Source organism: Haliotis rufescens, unplaced genomic scaffold, assembly GCF_023055435.1.
Source record: "Haliotis rufescens isolate VD_foot unplaced genomic scaffold, xgHalRufe1.0.p SCAF_18, whole genome shotgun sequence".
NCBI classification, from domain to species: Eukaryota; Metazoa; Mollusca; class Gastropoda; order Lepetellida; family Haliotidae; genus Haliotis; species Haliotis rufescens.
Window position 1 is genome coordinate 9,568,028 of NW_025963868.1, and position 27,453 is coordinate 9,595,480.

At 43.8% G+C, this 27,453-nt stretch overlaps 1 protein-coding gene across 1 annotated transcript in view; it reads left to right on the top strand.

The window, feature by feature from the left end:
• Nucleotides 1-231: 231 nt before the first annotated feature.
• Nucleotides 232-27,453, top strand: part of LOC124122601 (mucin-5AC-like) — a 39,773-nt gene continuing 12,551 nt past the window's right edge. Inside the window, exons 1-6 of the mRNA XM_048398190.1 lie at nucleotides 232-368; nucleotides 5,492-5,585; nucleotides 7,598-7,724; nucleotides 7,913-8,009; nucleotides 9,473-9,556; nucleotides 13,695-16,786. Of these exons, the coding sequence (XP_048254147.1) occupies nucleotides 290-368; nucleotides 5,492-5,585; nucleotides 7,598-7,724; nucleotides 7,913-8,009; nucleotides 9,473-9,556; nucleotides 13,695-16,786 (3,573 nt within the window). The 5' untranslated portion in view covers nucleotides 232-289. The remainder of the gene's footprint in view (nucleotides 369-5,491; nucleotides 5,586-7,597; nucleotides 7,725-7,912; nucleotides 8,010-9,472; nucleotides 9,557-13,694; nucleotides 16,787-27,453) is intronic.

Sequence of the window (27,453 nt, forward strand, 5' to 3'; positions counted from 1 at the left end):
AACACTCACTGGCAATATGTGTTGAATATTTCATATCTTGTGCACATTATAAAAATACATGCGAATAATCATCAATTTACGTTTCAGGCGAGATTTATGGAATCGGAGCTCATTGCCAAGCGCGGTTTCTCGACTTTTGAACCCAATGACCCCGAAATTCCTTGACGTCAAAGGAGTTCCCCGGGTGCGGAAACGAGGCTAATACATATTCATGATGTGTTTCTAAAGAAAATGGCGGCCTCCAGAGAAAGATGTCGTCCCGTGTTACGAATTTTGAGATAATGGAACTATGGCTAGCAAAACAAAGAACAAAGGATTACACAAAGATGGCAGTCGCTCAAAAGAAGGCTTATCTTCTAAAAAGGACGGTATGTGTTGTTGAGGACATGCTTGTTCCCGCGCAAACGATCAGCTCCGGTTCTTGGTGACCCATTTCCATCTCACCTGTCAACTGAGCTGAAATTCCAACTAGATTTGAATAATTGCCGATCGCAATTCCAATCATTCGTTGTTTCCCACTAATACACGAGCCTTGTTAACTACGAGGGGTGATAATTTGCTTCTCTATTGTTTAGATCGCCACGGTACACTTCGCGAATCCGTGATAAACAAGTCCTCTTTAACGAAGAACGTGAAGACTTGTGCACTTTGTTGTTGTACCAGGTGAACTGAATGTTTTTAACCAAGGTAGCATTTTGGCATAATTCCGGGAAAGTGAGATATACGAAGTCTCATGATCCTAGCGCATCACACCTGAGGTCAGTGACCTTGTATATAAACACTCCATGGCTCAACAACGATTAGCTGTCATGCCTAGTGATTAGGAAAAACTGTCACAGATCACTTTTAGATTTTAGGCTAGATGTCTGAAAAGGGGAAGTTTGTTCAGGAAGACATGTTAACATTTAAAATAAGAAGGAAAAGTTTAACTAAAATGATAATACACTTACCCCATGGTTAGGATTTTTGTTTTAGCAAGTGAGTCATTGCGAGACAGTTTTGATGTACATGTACTTCTGGTCTTGACAGTCATAGACAATATGACATCACTTGTAAAGGATATATGAGCCAAGTTTGAATATTACCAGCCAATGCTTGACACAATATCATTGTCAAATATGGTTTGATGTGCACAAACTGGCATTGTTTAAAATGTATTTATAGAGGTTAGATACATTACCAGTAGGGCTGGGATGAGTCCAAATTTACTACCCGGGTACCCATCCCCCTATTTCCCGACCCTACCCGAGTACCCGCTGTAGGTCTCAAGAGCTAGGTACAAAATGTCTGATAGGGAATAGTTTGACCGACATATAAAATGATACATACACTGAAGTTTTATCTTTATTCAAACATATAAATGTCAGAAGGAATGGGTGCATAACCAGAAAGAAATGCGAAAATTAGTAATTTGTAGTGTAACCATATATCGTATTCGACGTAATAAGCGCCCCCCTCTAATAAGCGCCCACGGTGAGATTTGCTGATATATTGGCTAGTGAACAATCCCACATTAGCACCCCCTCCGACCCCTATTCGCATATAATACGCACCGCTTCCTTCCCCTATTCGCGTATAATACGCACTCGTGTGTTATATGCACCCGTTATTATTGGCAATTAAATTCTGGAAACATATGTCTGTCGTACATAACATTTTAGGCTGTCAGCATAAACCACGAAATTTATCTTTCAACTCTGTTTTTTTTCACCAAAATAATATTCTAATAAGAGCCCCCTATTTCTAATTTTGAGAGCGCCCTGGGCACTTATTACGTCGAATACGGTAGTTCCAGATCATTTTTGTCATTAAACAATATATCACATATGGCATGTTGTTATGCCTGTAATTAAGGGTGAGAATATTCAGTCTAATATTGACATCAATCAATCAGTTATCCGTGACATTTCAGTTAAGAGCTCAGTTCTTTCATTTGACAGAGTACATGTGAATATCGGGGGTAGAATAGGTCTTCAGCAACCCATGCTTGTCGTAAAAGGCGACTATGCTTTTTGTAAGAGGCTGCTAACGGGATCGGGTGGTCAGGCACGCTGACTTAGTTGATGCATGTCATCGTATCCCAATTGTGTGGATTGATGCTCATGATGTCAATCACTGGATTGTCTGGTCCAGACTCGATTATTTACAGACCGCTGCATCAATCCACGCATTTGGGATCGATGACGTGCATCAACCAAGTCAGCGAGCCTGACAACCCGATCCCGTTTGTCGCCTTTTACGACAAGCATGGGTTGCTGAAGATCTATTCTACCCCGGATATTCACGGGTATATGCCAGGCACCATGTCTGTAGTAAACATCATTAAAAAATCCTAAATTGGAAATGAAAATTTCCCAATTCATGTTCACATATATATAACTAATTTTGTAAATGTGATTTTTAAGAGTTCTTTTTGTTTTGAATTCAGAGGTATTTTTACATTGTATTTTTATATTGGGATTATCTAGGATTTCATTCTAAGTGCTCCTGGTTGACAAAGTGAGAAAAAGAAAATTTGTTCTCTAAAATAGGATTTTTCAGAGAACTTATTTTTCTTATCTTGATAGGTATTATATTGCATTACAACACTGCTTTCAATACGATAATGTAAAATTGGGTCTCTTTCTCCTTGTTGTCAGTGGAATAATAAACAACTTGACCAAGCCATCACATTAGTTATACTGTATTTACATGAAATAGAACTTTTTATTCCCGTTTTGGAAGTTTTACTGGCGATTGCTGCAGACTTGGGGCCGAATATTGGCCTCTGAGCCAGTCTAGAAAGATCCTTGCTTCATTTTGGTGATAGATTCATTTATAATATGTTGCAAGAAGATTCTGATTCCTGACAGTTCAAGTTGTGTATTTAACATATAATCTTGTTTGTTATATAACGCTGCACTCCGCAATATGATGGTGGTCTGTAAATAATTGTCTTGACCAGACAATCAAGTGATTGATATTATGAGCATCTACCTACACAATAGGGATACGATGGCATGCATCAACCAAGTCATCGAGCCTGACCACCCGATCTTGTTAGCTGCCTATTACAACAATCATGGGTTGCTGAAGACCAATCCTCACCTGGATCTTCACAAACATGTAAGACCCGTGAAGATCCCGGGTAGAATAGGTCTTCAGCAACCCATGCTTGCCGTAAAAGGCGACTTTGCTTGTCGTAAGAAGCGGGTGGTCAGGCTCGCTGACTTGGTTGATGCATGTCATCGTATCCCAATTGCATGGATCGATGCTCATGATGTCAATCACTGGATTGTCTGGTCCAGGCTCGATTATTTACAGACCGCCGTCATACAGCTAGAATATTGCCGAGTGCGCCGTAAAACAACAAACCAACCAATCACAAACATATAATCCTACCAGTAGGTTCTTTAGACCCCAGTCTCATTAAAATCAGACCTTAGTTTTGCTATCACTAAACAAAGATTTGAGGACATCCCATTATGGGACACATCAGAACGACCTTTCTTCCGACCAATCAAAGCGTCGCTTACCAGATCGTGAAAGTGACAGTTGGTATGTGTTTTCTAATTATGCAACCTCGAAAACGTTAACACAAGGTATTCCGAACGACTGTTACGGTTCGTACGACTTATTCCATCAAAATTATCGTCTGTCTCACGCTTCTGTTGGGATAAACATTTGAACGGAGGCGTTGCACAGTACGTGGGGAGCACTGCCATACAATCTCAACCACATATTAGACATTCTGGAATGTTCGTTTGTTCAGTTTTTAAAATCTTAATCGAGAACTGTGTCAACATATTTTTCAAGCGTAGTCTGAAATGGAAGTCGCCAGGTTGAAACAAATGCCATGAATCTTGAGAAAGCTGCTTTCTAATTGGCTGATGTTGACTTCTTGTTAGTTATTTCAGTGGTCGGTTAAAGTTCCCGAAAGGTTCTTCTGACATGACCTGTAATGGGATGTCCTCAGATCTTTGTTTAGCAGCAACGAAAACTAAGATCTGATTTTAAGGAGATTGTCTCGACCTGTGACAATACGGGGTAGAATAGGTCTTCAGCAAACCATGCTTCTCGTGAGAGGCGACTAACAGGATCGGGTGGTCAGGCTCGCTGACTTGGTTGATATAGCTGGAATATTGCTGATTGTGGCGTTAAACAAACAAACAAACAAACAAACAAACATTTGGCCATCTCACTCACTCAGACTGATTCCTCATACAGCAGAATGACATAATTTCTTTTAGCATTGTGTAGTCAAGATAGTTTTATATTTCTAGTGGATGATTAGTAATCAGTTATCACTTGACAGTCATTTATTGTTCTATCATGATTTCTAAATGAAATATTGTTCATATAATTATAACATGTTTACAGCATTATTTCTCTGAATCATTCTAGTTACTTTTGGGTAACAGGAAGAACGCTCATAACAATGAGAACAAAAGCAAAATTACTATACCAGGGTTAGAACAAAACACAAGACTGCTGACCCGTGATGATCCGGGGTAGAATAGGTCTTCAGCAACCCATGTTTGCCGTAAAAGCTAACTATGCATGTCCTTAGTGGCGACTAACGCGATCGGGTGGTCAGACTTGGTTACTTGGTTGATGCATGTCAACGATCCCAATTACGTGGATCCATGCTCATGATTTCACTCACTGGATTGTCTGGTCTAGACTCAATTATTTATAGACCGCCATCATATATAGCTGGAATACTGCTTAGTGCGGCGTTAAAAAACCAACCAACCATATGACAAAGTTGAACCAATCAACTCAACTCGAAAGGTTGCACGGGAATCACGCACGCACGAATACGGTGTTAGCGTTGGGCGTCTCAACGTGCGTGATTCCCGTGCAACCTTTCGAGTTGAGTTGATTGGTTCAACTGTGTCATATGGCCCTGTGACGCTGGGGTAGCATTATGCAGATGGCTGTTTCAATGAATGCTCGTTCCACCCGTGACAAACAGGTGTGGTTGTTGATGAAATATAGTGATAGCTAAATAGACAGATTTTTTATTCATGCACCGATTGTCTCTAAATGTAATATCCAGTTATGTATGACTGTTTAATAATCTCTAACCAACTTTGACTGGAGTAGGTCCGATAGTTTTTCAGATATTGTAGTAAACGTCGGTACCTTAAATTACCTTCCAGACTATACCTGTTGCTTGATTCCCTGTGCAGAGTTGCGTCCCTTGGGCATGCCAGAAACCTATGATTGTGGGTTCGAATCCCGGTTCGCCTCAATTATGTTTCTAGGTTTGTCAGCACCATAACCGTGCTCGTGGGTTTCACCGAAATGGTAAACGTCTGACACCTGCATCACTTCGAGCTTTCCTCCCACATTAAGCTGACACGCCGAGATATAACTGGACTACTGTTAAAAACGGTGTTAAACCCAACTCACTCACTCACTCATTTTTAACTTTATCTTGCAATAGCCACATGACTTGATACCTGTTGCTTGATGCCTGTTACACTGGACTTTGTTTGCCCTGCAGGATGTAGGGAAGATGGCAGCAGTCCAGTCAGCATGAACGGAGATCTGGAAGATGACCAGCAACTCTGGATCCACGCTCCAGACGACCCCTCCAAGTAAGAAACAACACACGTGTGCCCTAGCAACAGATTTTGTTGTTTTCCCCAGTCGTCACCACTCGCCCCTTTCCGTAACCTGTAGGAAGACTCATCCCCCTATCAATGAATGTTCATTCGTCACCACTCGCCCCTTTCCGTAACCTGTAGGAAGACTCGTCTCCCTATTGATGAATGTTCATTCGTCACTCAGGGTTAGAAACTAACAGTTTTTGTCCACTAGTCCTTATAATGATAACATATAGCAAAACCCTTAAAATGGGCCAATTTCTACTAGTCCTTAGGATACCTTTACTATTGGGCAGTTTGGTAAGGACTACAGGACTAGTGCCAATTTCTAACGCTGTCACTACTCGCCCTTTTCCGTAACCTGCAAGAAGACTCATCCCCCTATCGATGAATGTTCATTCGTCACCACTCGCCCCTTTCCGTTACCTGTAGGAAGACTCATCCCCCTATCAATGAATGTTCATTCGTCACCACTTGCCCCTTTCCGTAACCTGCAGGAAGACTCGTCCCCCTATCAATGAATGTTCATTCGTCACCACTCGCCCCTTTCCGTAACCTGTAGGAAGACTCGTCTCCCTATCGATGAATGTTCATTCGTCACTACTCGCCCCTTTCCATAACTTGCAAGAAGACTCGTCCCCCTATCGGTGAATGTTCATTCGTCACCACTCGCCCCTTTCCGTAACCTGTAGGAAGACTCGTCTCCCTATCGATGAATGTTCATTCGTCACCACTCGCCCCTTTCCGTAACCTGTAGGAAGACTCGTCTCCCTATCGATGAATGTTCATTCGTCACCACTTGCCCCTTTCCGTAACCTGTAGGAAGACTCATCCCCCTATCGATGAATGTTCATTCGTCACCACTCGCCCCTTTCCGTAACCTGTAGGAAGACTCGTCTCCCTATCGATGAATGTTCATTCGTCACTACTCGCCCCTTTCCGTAACCTGCAGGAAGACTCATCCCTCTATCGATTAATGTTCATTGAGATATATATAATATATGGGGAAATATATGTGGACCATTACGCAAGAGTTGACAACTGTTTAGGTATGCCTGTTGGCACTAAGACGGAAAAATTGCAAAATGGCCATGAGAGAGGCACGAGTCGCTATTCGGCTTGTCCCGGAATAAGACAAGTTGGTCATGAATGTTTTTTTGCCTCTTTCGAACTTCCTTATCTGAAATTGGGGGGAAAGAATAAAATTGAAAATACTTTTTGGTTGTATTTGGTCGAAATAGTTATGTTTTCCAGATTTTGTATTTTTCCTTCTTTAAAGCTGTCTGTTCTGAGAGAGGTATGTCAACCGTTGCATTGGAAATGTTGCATAATAGTTCCTGAGCTCATGCCTCCTTGGGGGTGGTAGGGTAGCCTAGTGGTTAAAGCGTTGGCTCGTCACGCCGAGGACCAAGGTTTGATTCCCGACATGGGTACATAGTGTGAAGCCCATTTCTGGTGTCCCCCACTGTGATATTGCTGGAATATTGCTTAAACTAAAGCGGCCTAAAACCAAATTCACTCACTCACTCACTCACTCACTCACTCACTCACTCACTCACTCACTCACTCATTCACTCACTCACTCACTCACTCACTCACTCACTCACTCACTCACTCACTCACTCACTCACTCACTCACTCACTCACTCAGACTGTGTCTCTTAACTATGAGACCTTTGAAGATCCGGGGTAGAATAGGTCTTCAGCAACCCATGCTTGCCGTAAAAGCCGACTATGCTTGTAGTAAGAGGCGACTAATGGGATCGGATGGTCAGGCTCGCTGATTTGGTTAATGCATGTCATCAATCCCAATTGCTTGGATCGATGTTCATGATGTCAATCACTGGATTGTCTGGTCCAGACTCGATTATTTACAGACCGCCATCATATAGCTGAAATATTGCTGAGTGCCCCGTTAAACAACAAACAAACAAACAAAACAAACTCTTAACTATGAACATTAAGTCTCTCAGCCTAACAACCAGTGACATTTGTGTTGTCAGCATGGAGAAGGATCGGAAACGTCTCAGCCACAATGTCCTGGAGAGACGTCGCAAAGACAAGATCAAGCGCTGGGTGGTGGCAATCAAAGACCTTCTGCCTAAGTTCAGCCTGGGCATGGAGAAGTTGGTATGTAATCTTGTAGTTATCATTGGGGTGAGACGATTCACCGGTACATTGATTCATCGTGATAGGTTAACCGTAGGGCTGTTACGATTCACTCGCTTATTTGGTGAATCAAACCGTATCCATTCATGAATTGAATTCGTTATTCAACGATCTTATCCAATGAAGCACCTGTGTTTCCATGGTTACAGAGTCATGGGGACATCATGGAGAAGGCATGCACATACATCAAGGAGTTGCAGGACAAGAATGACAAGTTGCTGCAGGACTGTGGCGGAGAAGTGCAAGGTAGGGTCGGATGCTCATAAACAGCAGTGACTAGGGTTTTTGCTTCAATCTCAAACCAACAACAAGCAAATTCAGTAAAAAGTATTGTGCCAAAACTTTGGAGTTTTGTAAAGATTTTACATTAGGCCACGCCATGCAATGCCATGCCACGCCACACAACATCCACATCCACATCTCCTACAGCACACCATACCATACCACGCCACGCCACGCCATGCCACACAACATCCACATCCACATCCACATCCACACCACATCTCCGACAGCACACCATACAATACCACGCCACGCCACGCCATGCCACACAACATCCACATCCACATCCACATCCACACCACATCTCCGACAGCACACCATACAATACCACGCCACGCCACACAACATCCACATCCACACCACATCCCTGCACAACATACCATACCATACCACGCCACACCACATCCACATCCACACCACATCTCCCACAGCAGACCATACCACGCCATGCCACACAACATCCACACCACATCTCCCACAGCAGACCATACCACGCCATGCCACACAACATCCACATCCACACCACATCCCTCCCCAGCACACCATACCATACCATACCATGCCACGCCACACCACACCACACCACACCACACCACATCCACACCACATCCCTCCCCAGCACACCACGCCACGCCACGCCACGCCACGCCACACCACACCACACCACACCACATCCACATCCACACCACATCCCTCCAAAGCACACCATGCCACACCATCCACATCCACATCCACATCCCTCCACTCCACACCACACCACACCACACCACACCACACAACATCCACACCACACCACACCACACCACACCACACCACACCACACCACACCACACCACATCCACACCACACAACATCCACACCACACCACACCACACCACACCACACCACACCACACAACATCCACACCACACCACACCACACCACACCACACCACACCACACCACACCACACCACATCCACACCACACCACACCACACCACACCACACCACACCACACCACACCACACCACACCACACAACATCCACACCACACCACACCACACCACACCACACAACATCCACACCACACCACACCACACCACACCACACCACACCACACCACACCACACCACACAACATCCACACCACACCACACCACACCACAGCACACCACACCACACCACACCACACCACACCACATCCACACCACATCCACACCACACCACACCACACCACACACCACACCACACCACACCACACCACACCACACCACACCACACAACATCCACACTACATCCACGCCACGCCGCGCCACACCACACCACACACATCCACATCCACACTCACAACCCCATCCACATTAATACCACACCCACATCCACCCAAACACATATATATTTGCTTATCCATAGCAGATGGTCTGATACAGTTGTGATTTTGTGTTGCAGCGGAAGAGATTGAGAAGCTGAAGAAGGAGCTGACTGAGGTACATGCTGAGAGAGACAGACTGATCGAGATCATCCGAAATGCAGGTGAGGCCAGTTTGTCATCTAACTAGTGTTGAATGACTTCCACAACCGTGACCAATCACCAACCGATTCATTTCTCCCATACAACCGAGCAATGATTGATCTTCACTTTCATACCTCTGACCAAAGGATAAATCAATTCTTCAATACAACTGACTATGGGTGGAAATCTTTCAACATGGATCCAATGAAATACTGACACACTGTGATATAACTGAAATACTGACTCACTATGTTATAACTGAAATACTGACTCACGATGGTATAACTGAAATACTGACATGACGTGATATAACTGAAATACTGACATGCTGTGGTATAACTGAAATACTGACATGCCATGATATAACTGAAATACTGACTCACCATGGTATAACTGAAATACTGACTCACGATGGTATAACTGAAATACTGACATGACGTGGTATAACTGAAATACTGACACACTGTGATATACCTGAAATACTGACTTGCTGTGGTATAACTGAAATACTGACATGCCATGATATAACTGAAATATTGACACACCGTGGTATAACTGAAATACTGACACTGTGATATACCTGAAATACTGACACACCGTGGTATAACTGAAATACTGACATGCCATGGTATAACTGAAATATTGACACACCGTGGTATAACTGAAATACTGACACTGTGATATACCTAAAATACTGACATGCCGTGGTATAACTGAAATACTGACATGCTGTGGTATAACTGAAATACTGACACACCGTGGTATAACTGAAATACTGACACACTGTGATATACCTGAAATACTGACATGTCATGGTATAACTGAAATACTGACACACGATGGTATAACTGAAATACTGACATGCTGTGGTATAACTGAAATACTGACACACCGTTGTATAACTGAAATACTGACACACTGTGGTATAACTGAAATACTGACACACTGTGATATACCTGAAATACTGACATGTCATGGTATAACTGAAATACTGACACACGATGGTATAACTGAAATACTGACATGCTGTGGTATAACTGAAATACTGACAAGCTCTGATAGACCTGAAATACTGACATGCTGTGGTATAACTGAAATACGGACACTCCATGTTATAACTGAAATACTGACACACTGTGATTTAACTGAAATACTGACATGCTGTGGTATAATTGAAATACTGACTCACTGTGATATAACTGAAATACTGACACACTGTGATATAACTGAAATACTGACACTGTGATATAACTGAAATACTGACATGCCGTGATATAACTGAAATACTGACACTCCATGTTATAACTGAAATACTGACACACTGTGATTTAACTGAAATACTGACATGCTGTGGTATAACTGAAATACTGACACACAGTGGTATAACTGAAATACTGACACTGTGATACAACTGAAATACTGACACTGTGATATACCTGAAATACTGACATGCCGTGATATAACTGAAATACTGACACACCATGGTATAACTGAAATACTGACACACTGTGATATAACTGAAATACTGACATGCTGTGGTATAACTGAAATACTGACACACTGAGGTATAACTGAAATACTGACACACTGAGGTATACCTGAAATACTGACATGTCATTGTATAACTGAAATACTGACACACCATGTTATAACTGAAATACTATCACACTGTGATATAACTGAAATACTGACATGCTGTGGTATAACTGAAATACTGACACACCATGTTATAACTGAAATACTATCACACTGTGATATAACTGAAATACTGACATGCTGTGGTATAACTGAAATACTGACACACCGTGGTATAACTGAAATGCTTACACACTGTGATATACCTGAAATACTGACACACCGTGGTATAACTGAAATACTGACACACCGTGGTATAACTGAAATACTGACACACCGTGGTATGACTGAAATACTGACATGTTGTGGTATAACTGAAATACTGACATGCCATGATATACCTGAAATACTGACTCACCATGGTATAACTGAAATACTGACACACCGTGGTATAACTGAAATACTGACACACTGTGATATACCTGAAATACTGACATACCGTGGTATAACTGAAATACTGACACACCGTGGTATAACTGAAATACTGACACACCTAGTATAACTGAAATGCTTACACACTGTGATATACCTGAAATACTGACACACAATGATATACCTGAAATACTGACACACCGTGGTATAACTGAAATACTGACACACCGTGGTATAACTGAAATATTGACATGCTGTGGTATTACAGAAATACTGACACACTGTGATATACCTGAAATACTGACATGTCATGGTATAACTGAAATACTGACACACGATGGTATAACTGAAATACTGACATGCTGTGGTATAACTGAAATACTGACAAGCTCTGATAGACCTGAAATACTGACATGCTGTGGTATAACTGAAATACGGACACTCCATGTTATAACTGAAATACTGACACACTGTGATTTAACTGAAATACTGACATGCTGTGGTATAACTGAAATACTGACACACTGTGATATAACTGAAATACTGACACACTGTGATATAACTGAAATACTGACACTGTGATATAACTGAAATACTGACACACCGTGATATAACTGAAATACTGACACTCCATGTTATAACTGAAATACTGACACACTGTGATTTAACTGAAATACTGACATGCTGTGGTATAACTGAAATACTGACACACAGTGGTATAACTGAAATACTGACACTGTGATACAACTGAAATACTGACACTGTGATATACCTGAAATACTGACATGCCGTGATATAACTGAAATACTGACACACCATGGTATAACTGAAATACTGACACACTGTGATATAACTGAAATACTGACATGCTGTGGTATAACTGAAATACTGACACACTGAGGTATAACTGAAATACTGACACACTGAGGTATACCTGAAATACTGACATGTCATTGTATAACTGAAATACTGACACACCATGTTATAACTGAAATACTATCACACTGTGATATAACTGAAATACTGACATGCTGTGGTATAACTGAAATACTGACACACCATGTTATAACTGAAATACTATCACACTGTGATATAACTGAAATACTGACATGCTGTGGTATAACTGAAATACTGACACACCGTGGTATAACTGAAATGCTTACACACTGTGATATACCTGAAATACTGACACACCGTGGTATAACTGAAATACTGACACACCGTGGTATAACTGAAATACTGACACACCGTGGTATGACTGAAATACTGACATGTTGTGGTATAACTGAAATACTGACATGCCATGATATACCTGAAATACTGACTCACCATGGTATAACTGAAATACTGACACACCGTGGTATAACTGAAATACTGACACACTGTGATATACCTGAAATACTGACATACCGTGGTATAACTGAAATACTGACACACCGTGGTATAACTGAAATACTGACACACCTAGTATAACTGAAATGCTTACACACTGTGATATACCTGAAATACTGACACACAATGATATACCTGAAATACTGACACACCGTGGTATAACTGAAATACTGACACACCGTGGTATAACTGAAATATTGACATGCTGTGGTATTACTGAAATACTGACATGCCATGATATACCTGAAATACAGACATGTCATGGTATAACTGAAATACTGACACACCGTGGTATAACTGAAATACTGACACACCGTGGTATAACTGAAATACTGACACAACGTGGTATAACTGAAATACTGACATGTGGTGGTATAACTGAAATACTGACATGCCATGATATACCTGAAATACTGACACACCGTGGTATAACTGAAATACTGACACACCGTGGTATAACTGAAATACTGGGTACTATGATATACCTGAAATACTGACATGCCATGGTATACCTGAAATACTGACACACTGATATAACTGAAATACTGTTCCGACTCGGGACACTGAATAAGCGTCCTGAAAATAGGATATATACTGCTCAAAAGAAGACCCAATTTTTTCTTATTGCAGTAGTTAATCAGTCATGGTATGACAGAATCGGGTAGAATTTTAAGTAGTAGAATATATCTGTATCATATGGCAATACAATTTGACATGAATAGTCTTCCCAAGTACTCTCAATCTCACTTACTGTTGCAGGTCTGTCAGCAATGCAGGACCCGTCCTACCAGTGGAAGTCCCGCAACCAGAGCAAGCCAGACAGCACGGCCACATCCATGGACTGTGAACCCAGCTGCTCATCCGTGCCCAGCGACACCTTCGTCCCCGACATCAGCTCCTCCTCCTCCCAGAAAGATGACGAGTCCAAGTTGGCTAAGTGCAAGAGGAAGAATACAGTGAGCTTCCAACTAGAGCAGACCAAGCTTCAGCAGCAACAGTTTCAGGAGGCAGCGGCAGCGCAGGCCATGGCAGGAGCGATGTTTGGACCTGGCTTCATGGGCAATGGAGGAATGCCTCTGATGAACCAGATGTTCCCTGGGCTTGGGCAGCAGGTGCTTGCCAACCAGAACCTGCTGATGAACTCTGGATTTGCTAATCCAGGAACTGTTGTGATGAACGGGAATGGACAAATGATTCTACCCATGTCCTCTGCAGGAACTGGATCTGGTGTTGGCAGCGGTGGAGTTCAGCCGCCTGGGATGATATTTCAAGGAGACAGAAACATGGCTGCTAATGGGTTGGGCTTGTTGCAACTTGCCATGCAGGATGCCGGAATTGGACCAGCCCAGTCGGATAATTCTCGTCAGCCCAGCCCTGTTGGTTCCACGTCATCTGATGTCCTCCACCAATCAAAACCTGTGTCGGCGAGTTCATCCGGTAGTGACACACCAAATTCAGTGTCAGGTTCGACAGATGATATAAATTCCGCTTCAGCCTTACAGACATTGGCCTCCGTGGCCTCGAATACTCAGAGCGCCGCAGTGTGCTCTGTGATGTCGGGGATGCCCCAGGTTCCAGCCTCGGTGGTCAGTCAGACCTCGGTGGGCGTCACAAACACGTCTGCGGTGAACTCTGTGATGTCCATGGGTCAGCAGGCCAACTATTCACAGTTGATGCAGCAAGGGAACATGGTTGTAAATATGCCCCTCATGAACCCTGGTCAACCTAGTGCTCCAGGCATGTTTCAGAATGGTGCTTTAGGGGGATATGGAATGGGGAACTTTGTGATAAACCAGAACGGTCAGATGATAGTGATAAATGAACAAGGCATGCCGGTGATGCCAGGCATGCAGCCCAGTGACCAACAGCAGCCACAGCCAACACCACAGCATTTGTTGCAGCAACACCAGCAGCAGCAACAACAGCAGCAGCAGCCGCAGCAACAGCCTGCTCCAACAAGCAAACCTGCTCCCGAGAAGTCGAAAAGTTCCAAGAAATCAAAACCAAGCACCTCCATGTCAAACAGTGCCTCAGTAATATTACCAAGTGCTCAAGAACAAACCGATACTGGTGCTATGAACATTGCCATAGTGTCCAGTAAATCGGAGCCGATTGTCAATAGTGCTAATACAATAACAGTGACTGCCTCCCAAACCCAGCCGTCGGTCATGCCCCCTAACCTGTCCCAACAGCAGAATCCCATGACAATGTTTGCCCAACAGAACCCCATGTTACAACCCCAAGGCCTCCAGCCCATGGCCCTTCAAGGTCAACCCCAGGTGTCCCTGCCTTCCGGCCAGAACGTCTACCAACAACAACTGAACAGTCAGTTGGCCATGAACCAGCAAGTCATCCAGAATCCAGGTCTGGCTATGCCGGTCAGCCAGAATGGGAACCTGTTGACTTTGAACACCATGCCAAGTCAGCCGAATCAGCTCCCAACAGCTCTCATCCTCCCTAACGGTCAAATAATCCCTGTTGTGACCAATGCCCAGACTGTCAATCCACAGGCTCAGTCGGTGAATGGGAACGTGCAGGTGCTGTCCAATACAGGTGCCCCTTCTTTTCAGTACCCTCAGATGCAGCCGAGGCCCGGAGTGCCCAATACACTGTTGGGGATTGACCCTAACAACCCTGCCGCTGGGGCTCCAATGATAATCGGGCCTAATGGACAAATTCAACAGACTCCTCAGCAACAGCTTCAGCAACAGCAGCAGCAGCAGCTGCTGCAGCAGCAAATTCAGTTACAGCTCCAGCAGCAACAACAGAACATGGGCTTGCTTCTTACCACCACTGCATCGTCTCAAGTCGCTCAGAATCCAGTCTACAACTGTGCCACTTTAAGCACAAGTGTCGTTCCAACGTCTTCAACCCAGAGTGTAATGAGCACACAAGTGCAAGCCTCGGGCACAGCGTCTAATGTTGTACAGACTGCTAACTCCATGTCAAACCCTCAAGAAGTTGTGTCCAACACGTGCAGTGTGATGAGCGGGCAGGAGTTTGATCCCGGGAGTAAAGGTGGTAGTGATACAGTGAAGTCTCTGACCCCATCGGTGCCGCCCATTGCTCATACAGGCGTCCCTACTGCTGCTACTAATGCCACTCCACAGGGCCTTGTTCTGAACCAGACACAAACCGGGCCTCAAGCTCCAGTGCTACTGTCAGTGCCTATGAACGGCCAGCAAATGAACGTCTTAATAGATCCTGTCACAATGCAAGTGCTTGCAACGGTCGCGCCAAACCAAAATCAGGCTCCTGCTGCTGCAACAACAGCTCCCCTAACCAACACCACTGCTTCAACACCTCCATCTTCAGCGGGGAAGAAATCTGGGAAAAAGAACCAGAGAGCAATTTTCCCCAAACCATCCAGCACCTCGAGCAAAGTCACTTCAACGGCCTTACCAACAGAAACTGCCGCTCCACCCCCGTTGACATCAGCATCACCACTACCAAGCACCCCCGCGTCCCTCCCCGAAGGTGCCCTGTCCCAGCCAACAATGGCAGTGACAAGTACAACCTTCTCCGAATCAAAGGCTAACTTCTCCAGCACAAGCACAGAGGCATCAACGACGTCCGTCAGTGCTGCAGAGGCTGCTGCTGCTGCCGCCACGGACATCCTAGCCAAGGCTGCAGAATCCATCTTTTCCCCCTCCCCATCCGAGATCTCTCCTGGTCCAAGTTTTTATAATCCCGCCAATGAGGACAATCCGCTCCACATTGACACCAGTGTGGGGGATGGTGATGAGGACAGTAGTACCGTGTCCCCTGTGAAAGCCACTCATGACCCACAAAGCACCCCCAGCAAGGACACTGAGATGGCCCCGCCCCAGGTTGTGCTCCCCGTGCAGAAGGTTAGTATTGTTTATTGATAAAATATTGAATGTCGTGATTGAAAAGTATCAGGTGAGCTACAAAACCTCATAGCTCATTTTTTGGTAAGAAAGTGTCACAATCTTTGTCGTTACCATTCCAAGTCAGAAGGAGGCATGGGTGGCCCAGTCTAAGGTGCCACAATTCACTGTGTAGACTTCCCTCACTCCAGAAAACTGTGATTATGGGTTCGAATCCCGGATTATTTGTCAGCACCAAACTGGTGCTGTTGATTTCATCAAAGTGGTAAACGTCTGAGACCTGCATCACTTCAGGCTTACCTACCAAATCAAGATGACAAGCCATGATATAAATGTAATACTGTTCAAAGCGGCATTAAACTCACCCACTCATTAAGTTAATGCTTATGTAGACCTGAAATGCCTTCTCTCTATACTGCAGGTCACCATGTTATATAGGTGTCATATTGACGACTGCAGGTCACCATGTTATATAGGTGTCATACTGACGACTGCAGGTCACCATGTTATATAGGTGTCATACTGACGACTGCAGGTCACCATGTTATATAGGTGTCATATTGACGACTGCAGGCCACCATGTTATATAGGTGTCATACTGACGACTGCAGGCCACCATGTTATATAGGTGTCATACTGATGACTGCAGGCCACCATGTTATATAGGTGTCATACTGATGACTGCAGGCCACCAGGTTATATAGGTGTCATACTGATGACTGCAGGTCACCATGTTATATAGGTGTCATTCTGATGACTGCAGGTCACCATGTTATATAGGTGTCATACTGATGACTGCAGGCCACCGTGTTATAAAGGTGTCTACTAATGACTGCAGGTCACCATTTTATATAGGTGTGATACTGATGACTGCAGGTCACCATGTTATATAGGTGTCATACTGTTGACTGCAGGTCACCGTGTTATATAGGTGTCATACTGATGACTGCAGGTCACCGTGTTATATAGGTGTGATACTGATGACTGCAGGCCACCATGTTATATCGGTGTCATACTGATGACTGCAGGCCACCATGTTATATAGGTGTGATACTGATGACTGCAGGTCACCATGTTATATAGGTGTCATACTGATGACTGCAGGCCACCATGTTATATAGGTGTCATACTGATGACTGCAGGCCACCAGGTTATATAGGTGTGATACTGATGACTGCAGGCCGCCATGTTATATAGGTGCCATATTGATGACTGCAGGCCACCATGTTATATAGGTGTCATACTGATGACTGCAGGCAACCATGTTATATAGGTGTGATACTGATGACTGCAGGTCACCGTATTATATAGGTGTCATACTGATGACTGCAGGTCACCGTGTTATATAGGTGTCATACTGATGACTGCAGGCCACCATGTTATATAGGTGTGATACTGATGACTGCAGGTCACCATGTTATATAGGTGTCATACTGATGACTGCAGGCCACTATGTTATATAGGTGTCATACTGATGACTGCAGGCCACCATGTTATATAGGTGTGATACTGATGACTGCAGGCCACCATGTTATATAGGTGCCATATTGATGACTGCAGGCCACCATGTTATATAGGTGTCATACTGATGACTGCAGGCAACCATGTTATATAGGTGTGATACTGATGACTGCAGGTCACCGTGTTATATAGGTGTCATACTGATGACTGCAGGTCACCGTGTTATATAGGTGTCATACTGATGACTGCAGGCCACCATGTTATATAGGTGTGATACTGATGACTGCAGGTCACCATGTTATATAGGTGTCATACTAATGACTGCAGGCCACCATGTTATATAGGTGTCATACTGATGACTGCAGGCCGCCATGTTATATAGGTGTCATACTGATGACTGCAGGCCGCCATGTTATATAGGTGCCATATTGATGACTGCAGGCCACCATGTTATATAGGTGTCATACTGATGACTGCAGGCAACCATGTTATATAGGTGTGATACTGATGACTGCAGGTCACCGTGTTATATAGGTGTCATACTGATGACTGCAGGTCACCGTGTTATATAGGTGTCATACTGATGACTGCAGGCCACCATGTTATATAGGTGTCATACTGACGACTGCAGGTCACCATGTTATATAGGTGTCATACTGACGACTGCAGGTCACCATGTTATATAGGTGTCATATTGACGACTGCAGGCCACCATGTTATATAGGTGTCATTCTGATGACTGCAGGTCAGCATGTTATATAGGTGTCATACTGATGACTGCAGGCCACCATGTTATATAGGTGTCATACTGATGACTGCAGGCCACCATGTTATATAGGTGTCATACTGATGACTGCAGGCCACCATGTTATATAGGTGTCATACTGATGACTGCAGGTCACCATGTTATATAGGTGTCATACTGATGACTGCAGGCCGCCATGTTATATCGGTGTCATACTGATGACTGCAGGCAACCATGTTATATAGGTGTCATACTGATGACTGCAGGTCACCGTGTTATATAGGTGTCATACTGATGACTGCAGGTCACCGTGTTATATAGGTGTCATACTGATGACTGCAGGCCACCATGTTATATAGGTGTGATACTGATGACTGCAGGTCACCGTGTTATATAGGTGTCATAGTGATTACTGCAGGTCACCGTGTTATATAGGTGTCATACTGATGACTGCAGGCCACCATGTTATATAGGTGTCATACTGATGACTGCAGGTCACCATGTTATATAGGTGTCATACTGACGACTGCAGGTCACAATGTTATATAGGTGTCATATTGACGACTGCAGGCCACCATGTTATATAGGTGTCATTCTGATGACTGCAGGTCAGCATGTTATATAGGTGTCATACTGATGACTGCATGCCACCGTGTTATAAAGGTGTCTACTAATGACTGCAGGTCACCATTTTATATAGGTGTCATATTGACGACTGCAGGCCACCATGTTATATAGGTGTCATACTGATGACTGCAGGTCAGCATGTTATATAGGTGTCATATTGATGACTACAGGCCACCATGTTATATAGGTGTCATACTGATGACTGCAGGTCACCATTTTATATAGGTGTCATATTGACGACTGCAGGCCACCATGTTATATAGGTGTCATTCTGATGACTGCAGGCCACCATGTTATATAGGTGTGATACTGATGACTGCAGGTCACCATGTTATATAGGTGTCATACTGATGACTGCAGGCCACCATGTTATATAGGTTTCATACTGATGACTGCAGGTCAGCATGTTATATAGGTGTCATACTGATGACTGCAGGTCAGCATGTTATATAGGTGTCATATTGATGACTACAGGCCACCATGTTATATAGGTGTCATACTGATGACTGCAGGTCACCATTTTATATAGGTGTCATATTGACGACTGCAGGCCACCATGTTATATAGGTGTCATTCTGATGACTGCAGGCCACCATGTTATATAGGTGTGATACTGATGACTGCAGGTCACCGTGTTATATAGGTGTCATACTGATGACTGCAGGCCACCATGTTATATAGGTTTCATACTGATGACTGCAGGTCACCATGTTATATAGGTGTGATACTGATGACTGCAGGTCACCATGTTATATAGGTGTCATACTGATGACTGCAGGCCACCATGTTATATAGGTGTCATACTGATGACTGCAGGCCACCAGGTGATATAGATGTGATACTGATGACTGCAGGCCGCCATGTTATATAGGTGCCATATTGATGACTGCAGGCCACCATGTTATATAGGTGTCATACTGATGACTGCAGGCAACCATGTTATATAGGTGTGATACTGATGACTGCAGGTCACCGTATTATATAGGTGTCATACTGATGACTGCAGGTCACCGTGTTATATAGGTGTCATACTGATGACTGCAGGCCACCATGTTATATAGGTGTGATACTGAAGACTGCAGGTCACCATGTTATATAGGTGTCATACTGATGACTGCAGGCCACCATGTTATATAGGTGTCATACTGATGACTGCAGGCCACCATGTTATATAGGTGTCATTCTGATGACTGCAGGCCGCCATGTTATATAGGTGCCATATTGATGACTGCAGGCCACCATGTTATATAGGTGTGATACTGATGACTGCAGGCCGTCATGTTATATAGGTGCCATATTGATAACTGCAGGCCACCATGTTAAAAATGTGTCATACTGATGACTGCAGGCCACCATGTTATATAGGTGTGATACTGATGACTGCAGGTCACCGTGTTATATAGGTGTCATACTGATGACTGCAGGTCACCGTGTTATATAGGTGTCATATTGATGACTGCAGGTCACCATGTGATACAGGTGTCATACTAATGACTGCAGGCCACCATGTTATATATATATGTCATATTGATGACTGCCTTTCACCATGTTATATAGGTGTTATACTGATGACTGCAGGCCACCATGTTATATAGGTGTGATACTGATCACTGCAGGTCACCATGTTATATAGGTGTCATACTGATGACTGCAGGCCACCATGTTATATCGGTGTCATACTGATGACTGCAGGCCACCAGGTGATATAGGTGTGATACTGATGACTGCAGGCCGCCATGTTATATAGGTGCCATATTGATGACTGCAGGCCGCCATGTTATATAGGTGCCATATTGATGACTGCAGGCCACCATGTTATATAGGTGTGATACTGATGACTGCAGGTCACCGTGTTATATAGGTGTCATAGTGATTACTGCAGGTCACCGTGTTATATAGGTGTCATACTGATGACTGCAGGCCACCATGTTATATAGGTGTCATACTGACGACTGCAGGTCACCATGTTATATAGGTGTCATACTGACGACTGCAGGTCACAATGTTATATAGGTGTCATATTGACGACTGCAGGCCACCATGTTATATAGGTGTCATTCTGATGACTGCAGGTCAGCATGTTATATAGGTGTCATACTGATGACTGCATGCCACCGTGTTATAAAGGTGTCTACTAATGACTGCAGGTCACCATTTTATATAGGTGTCATATTGACGACTGCAGGCCACCATGTTATATAGGTGTCATACTGATGACTGCAGGTCAGCATGTTATATAGGTGTCATATTGATGACTACAGGCCACCATGTTATATAGGTGTCATACTGATGACTGCAGGTCACCATTTTATATAGGTGTCATATTGACGACTGCAGGCCACCATGTTATATAGGTGTCATTCTGATGACTGCAGGCCACCATGTTATATAGGTGTGATACTGATGACTGCAGGTCACCATGTTATATAGGTGTCATACTGATGACTGCAGGCCACCATGTTATATAGGTTTCATACTGATGACTGCAGGTCAGCATGTTATATAGGTGTCATACTGATGACTGCAGGTCAGCATGTTATATAGGTGTCATATTGATGACTACAGGCCACCATGTTATATAGGTGTCATACTGATGACTGCAGGTCACCATTTTATATAGGTGTCATATTGACGACTGCAGGCCACCATGTTATATAGGTGTCATTCTGATGACTGCAGGCCACCATGTTATATAGGTGTGATACTGATGACTGCAGGTCACCGTGTTATATAGGTGTCATACTGATGACTGCAGGCCACCATGTTATATAGGTTTCATACTGATGACTGCAGGTCACCATGTTATATAGGTGTGATACTGATGACTGCAGGTCACCATGTTATATAGGTGTCATACTGATGACTGCAGGCCACCATGTTATATAGGTGTCATACTGATGACTGCAGGCCACCAGGTGATATAGATGTGATACTGATGACTGCAGGCCGCCATGTTATATAGGTGCCATATTGATGACTGCAGGCCACCATGTTATATAGGTGTCATACTGATGACTGCAGGCAACCATGTTATATAGGTGTGATACTGATGACTGCAGGTCACCGTATTATATAGGTGTCATACTGATGACTGCAGGTCACCGTGTTATATAGGTGTCATACTGATGACTGCAGGCCACCATGTTATATAGGTGTGATACTGAAGACTGCAGGTCACCATGTTATATAGGTGTCATACTGATGACTGCAGGCCACCATGTTATATAGGTGTCATACTGATGACTGCAGGCCACCATGTTATATAGGTGTCATACTGATGACTGCAGGCCGCCATGTTATATAGGTGCCATATTGATGACTGCAGGCCACCATGTTATATAGGTGTGATACTGATGACTGCAGGCCGTCATGTTATATAGGTGCCATATTGATAACTGCAGGCCACCATGTTAAAAATGTGTCATACTGATGACTGCAGGCCACCATGTTATATAGGTGTGATACTGATGACTGCAGGTCACCGTGTTATATAGGTGTCATACTGATGACTGCAGGTCACCGTGTTATATAGGTGTCATATTGATGACTGCAGGTCACCATGTGATACAGGTGTCATACTAATGACTGCAGGCCACCATGTTATATATATATGTCATATTGATGACTGCCTTTCACCATGTTATATAGGTGTTATACTGATGACTGCAGGCCACCATGTTATATAGGTGTGATACTGATCACTGCAGGTCACCATGTTATATAGGTGTCATACTGATGACTGCAGGCCACCATGTTATATCGGTGTCATACTGATGACTGCAGGCCACCAGGTGATATAGGTGTGATACTGATGACTGCAGGCCGCCATGTTATATAGGTGCCATATTGATGACTGCAGGCCACCATGTTATATAGGTGTCATACTGATGACTGCAGGCAACCATGTTATATAGGTGTGATACTGATGACTGCAGGTCACCGTATTATATAGGTGTCATACTGATGACTGCAGGTCACCGTGTTATATAGGTGTCATACTGATGACTGCAGGCCACCATGTTATATAGGTGTGATACTGATGACTGCAGGTCACCATGTTATATAGGTGTCATACTGATGACTGCAGGCCACTATGTTATATAGGTGTCATACTGATGACTGCAGGCCACCATGTTATATAGGTGTGATACTGATGACTGCAGGCCGCCATGTTATATAGGTGCCATATTGATGACTGCAGGCCACCATGTTATATAGGTGTCATACTGATGACTGCAGGCAACCATGTTATATAGGTGTCATACTGATGACTGCAGGTCACCGTGTTATATAGGTGTCATACTGATGACTGCAGGCCACCATGTTATATCGGTGTCATACTGATGACTGCAGGCCACCAGGTGATATAGGTGTGATACTGATGACTGCAGGCCGCCATGTTATATAGGTGCCATATTGATGACTGCAGGCCACCATGTTATATAGGTGTCATACTGATGACTGCAGGCAACCATGTTATATAGGTGTGATACTGATGACTGCAGGTCACCGTATTATATAGGTGTCATACTGATGACTGCAGGTCACCGTGTTATATAGGTGTCATACTGATGACTGCAGGCCACCATGTTATATAGGTGTGATACTGATGACTGCAGGTCACCATGTTATATAGGTGTCATACTGATGACTGCAGGCCACTATGTTATATAGGTGTCATACTGATGACTGCAGGCCACCATGTTATATAGGTGTGATACTGATGACTGCAGGCCGCCATGTTATATAGGTGCCATATTGATGACTGCAGGCCACCATGTTATATAGGTGTCATACTGATGACTGCAGGCAACCATGTTATATAGGTGTCATACTGATGACTGCAGGTCACCGTGTTATATAGGTGTCATACTGATGACTGCAGGCCACCATGTTATATAGGTGTGATACTGATGACTGCAGGTCACCATGTTATATAGGTGTCATACTGATGACTGCAGGCCACCATGTTATATAGGTGTCATACTGATGACTGCAGGCCACCATGTTATATAGGTGTCATACTGATGACTGCAGGCCACCATGTTATATAGGTGTGATACTGATGACTGCAGGTCACCGTGTTATATAGGTGTCATACTGATGACTGCAGGTCACCGTGTTATATAGGTGTCATATTGATGACTGCAGGTCACCATGTGATACAGGTGTCATACTAATGACTGCAGGCCACCATGTTATATATATATGTCATATTGATGACTGCCTTTCACCATGTTATATAGGTGTTATACTGATGACTGCAGGCCACCATGTTATATAGGTGTGATACTGATGACTGCAGGCCACCATGTTATATAGGTGTCAAACTGATGACTGCAGGCTGCCATGTTATATAGGTGTCATACTGATGACTGCAGGCCACCATGTTATATAGGTGTGATACCGATGACTGCAGGTCACCATGTTATATAGGTGTCATTCTGATGACTGCATGCCACCATTTTATATAGGTGTCATACTGATGACTGCAGGTCACCATGTTATATAGGTGTCATACTGATGACTACAGGTCACCATGTTATATAGGTGTCATACTGATGACTACAGGTCACCATGTTATACAGGTGTCATACTGATGACTGGAGGCCACCATGTTATATAGGTGTCATACTGATGACTACAGGTCACCATGTTATATAGGTGTCATACTGATGACTACAGTCCACCATGTTATATAGGTGTCAAACTGATGACTGGAGGCCACCATGTTATATAGGTGTCATATTGATGACTGCAGGCTGCCATGTTATATAGGTGTCATATTGACGACTGCAGGCCACCATGTTATATAGGTGTGATACTGATGACTGCAGGCCACCATGTTATATAGGTGTCATATTGATGACTGCAGGCTGCCATGTTATATAGGTGTCATATTGACGACTGCAGGCCACCATGTAATATAGGTGTCAAACTGATGACTGCAGGCCACCATGTTATATAGGTGTCATACTGATGACTGCAGGCCACCATGTTATATAGGTGCCATATTGACGACTACAGGTCACCATGTTATACAGGTGCCATATTGACGACTGCAGGTCACCATGTTATATAGGTGTCATATTGACGACTGCAGGTCACCATGTTATATAGGTGTCATATTGACGACTGCAGGTCACCATGTTATATAGGTGCCATATTGACAACTACAGGTCACCATGTTATGTAGGTGCCATATTGACGACTGCAGGCCACCATGTTATACAGGTGCCATATTGACGACTGCAGGCCACCATGTTATATAGGTGCCATACTGATGACTGCAGGCCACCATGTTATATAGGTGTCATACTGACGACTGCAGGTCACCATGTTATATAGGTGTCATTCTGATGACTGCAGGTCACCATGTTATATAGGTGTCATACTGATGACTGCAGGCCACCGTGTTATAAAGGTGTCTACTAATAACTGCAGGTCACCATTTTATATAGGTGTGATACTGATGACTGCAGGTCACCGTGTTATATAGGTGTGATACTGATGACTGCAGGCCACCATGTTATATAGGTGTCATACTGATGACTGCAGGTCACCGTGTTATATAGGTGTCATACTGATGACTGCAGGCCACCATGTTATATAGGTGTGATACTGATGACTGCAGGTCACCATGTTATATAAGTGTCATACTGATGACTGCAGGCCACCATGTTTTATAGGTGTCATACTGATGACTGCAGGCCACCAGGTTATATAGGTGTGATACTGATGACTGCAGGCCGCCATGTTATATAGGTGCCATATTGATGACTGCAGGCCACCATGTTATATAGGTGTCATACTGATGACTGCAGGCAACCATGTTATATAGGTGTGATACTGATGACTGCAGGTCACCGTATTATATAGGTGTCATACTGATGACTGCAGGTCACCGTGTTATATAGGTGTCATACTGATGACTGCAGGCCACCATGTTATATAGGTGTCATACTGATGACTGCAGGTCACCATGTTATATAGGTGTCATACTGATGACTGCAGGACACTATGTTATATAGGTGTCATACTGATGACTGCAGGCCACCATGTTATATAGGTGTGATACTGATGACTGCAGGCCACCATGTTATATAGGTGCCATATTGATGACTGCAGGCCACCATGTTATATAGGTGTCATACTGATGACTGCAGGCAACCATGTTATATAGGTGTGATACTGATGACTGCAGGTCACCGTGTTATATAGGTGTCATACTGATGACTGCAGGTCACCGTGTTATATAGGTGTCATATTGATGACTGCAGGTCACCATGTGATACAGGTGTCATACTAATGACTGCAGGCCACCATGTTATATATATATGTCATATTGATGACTGCCTTTCACCATGTTATATAGGTGTTATACTGATGACTGCAGGCCACCATGTTATATAGGTGTGATACTGATGACTGCAGGCCACCATGTTATATAGGTGTCAAACTGATGACTGCAGGCTGCCATGTTATATAGGTGTCATACTGATGACTGCAGGCCACCATGTTATATAGGTGTGATACCGATGACTGCAGGTCACCATGTTATATAGGTGTCATTCTGATGACTGCATGCCACCATTTTATATAGGTGTCATACTGATGACTGCAGGTCACCATGTTATATAGGTGTCATACTGATGACTACAGGTCACCATGTTATATAGGTGTCATACTGATGACTACAGGTCACCATGTTATACAGGTGTCATACTGATGACTGGAGGCCACCATGTTATATAGGTGTCATACTGATGACTACAGGTCACCATGTTATATAGGTGTCATACTGATGACTACAGTCCACCATGTTATATAGGTG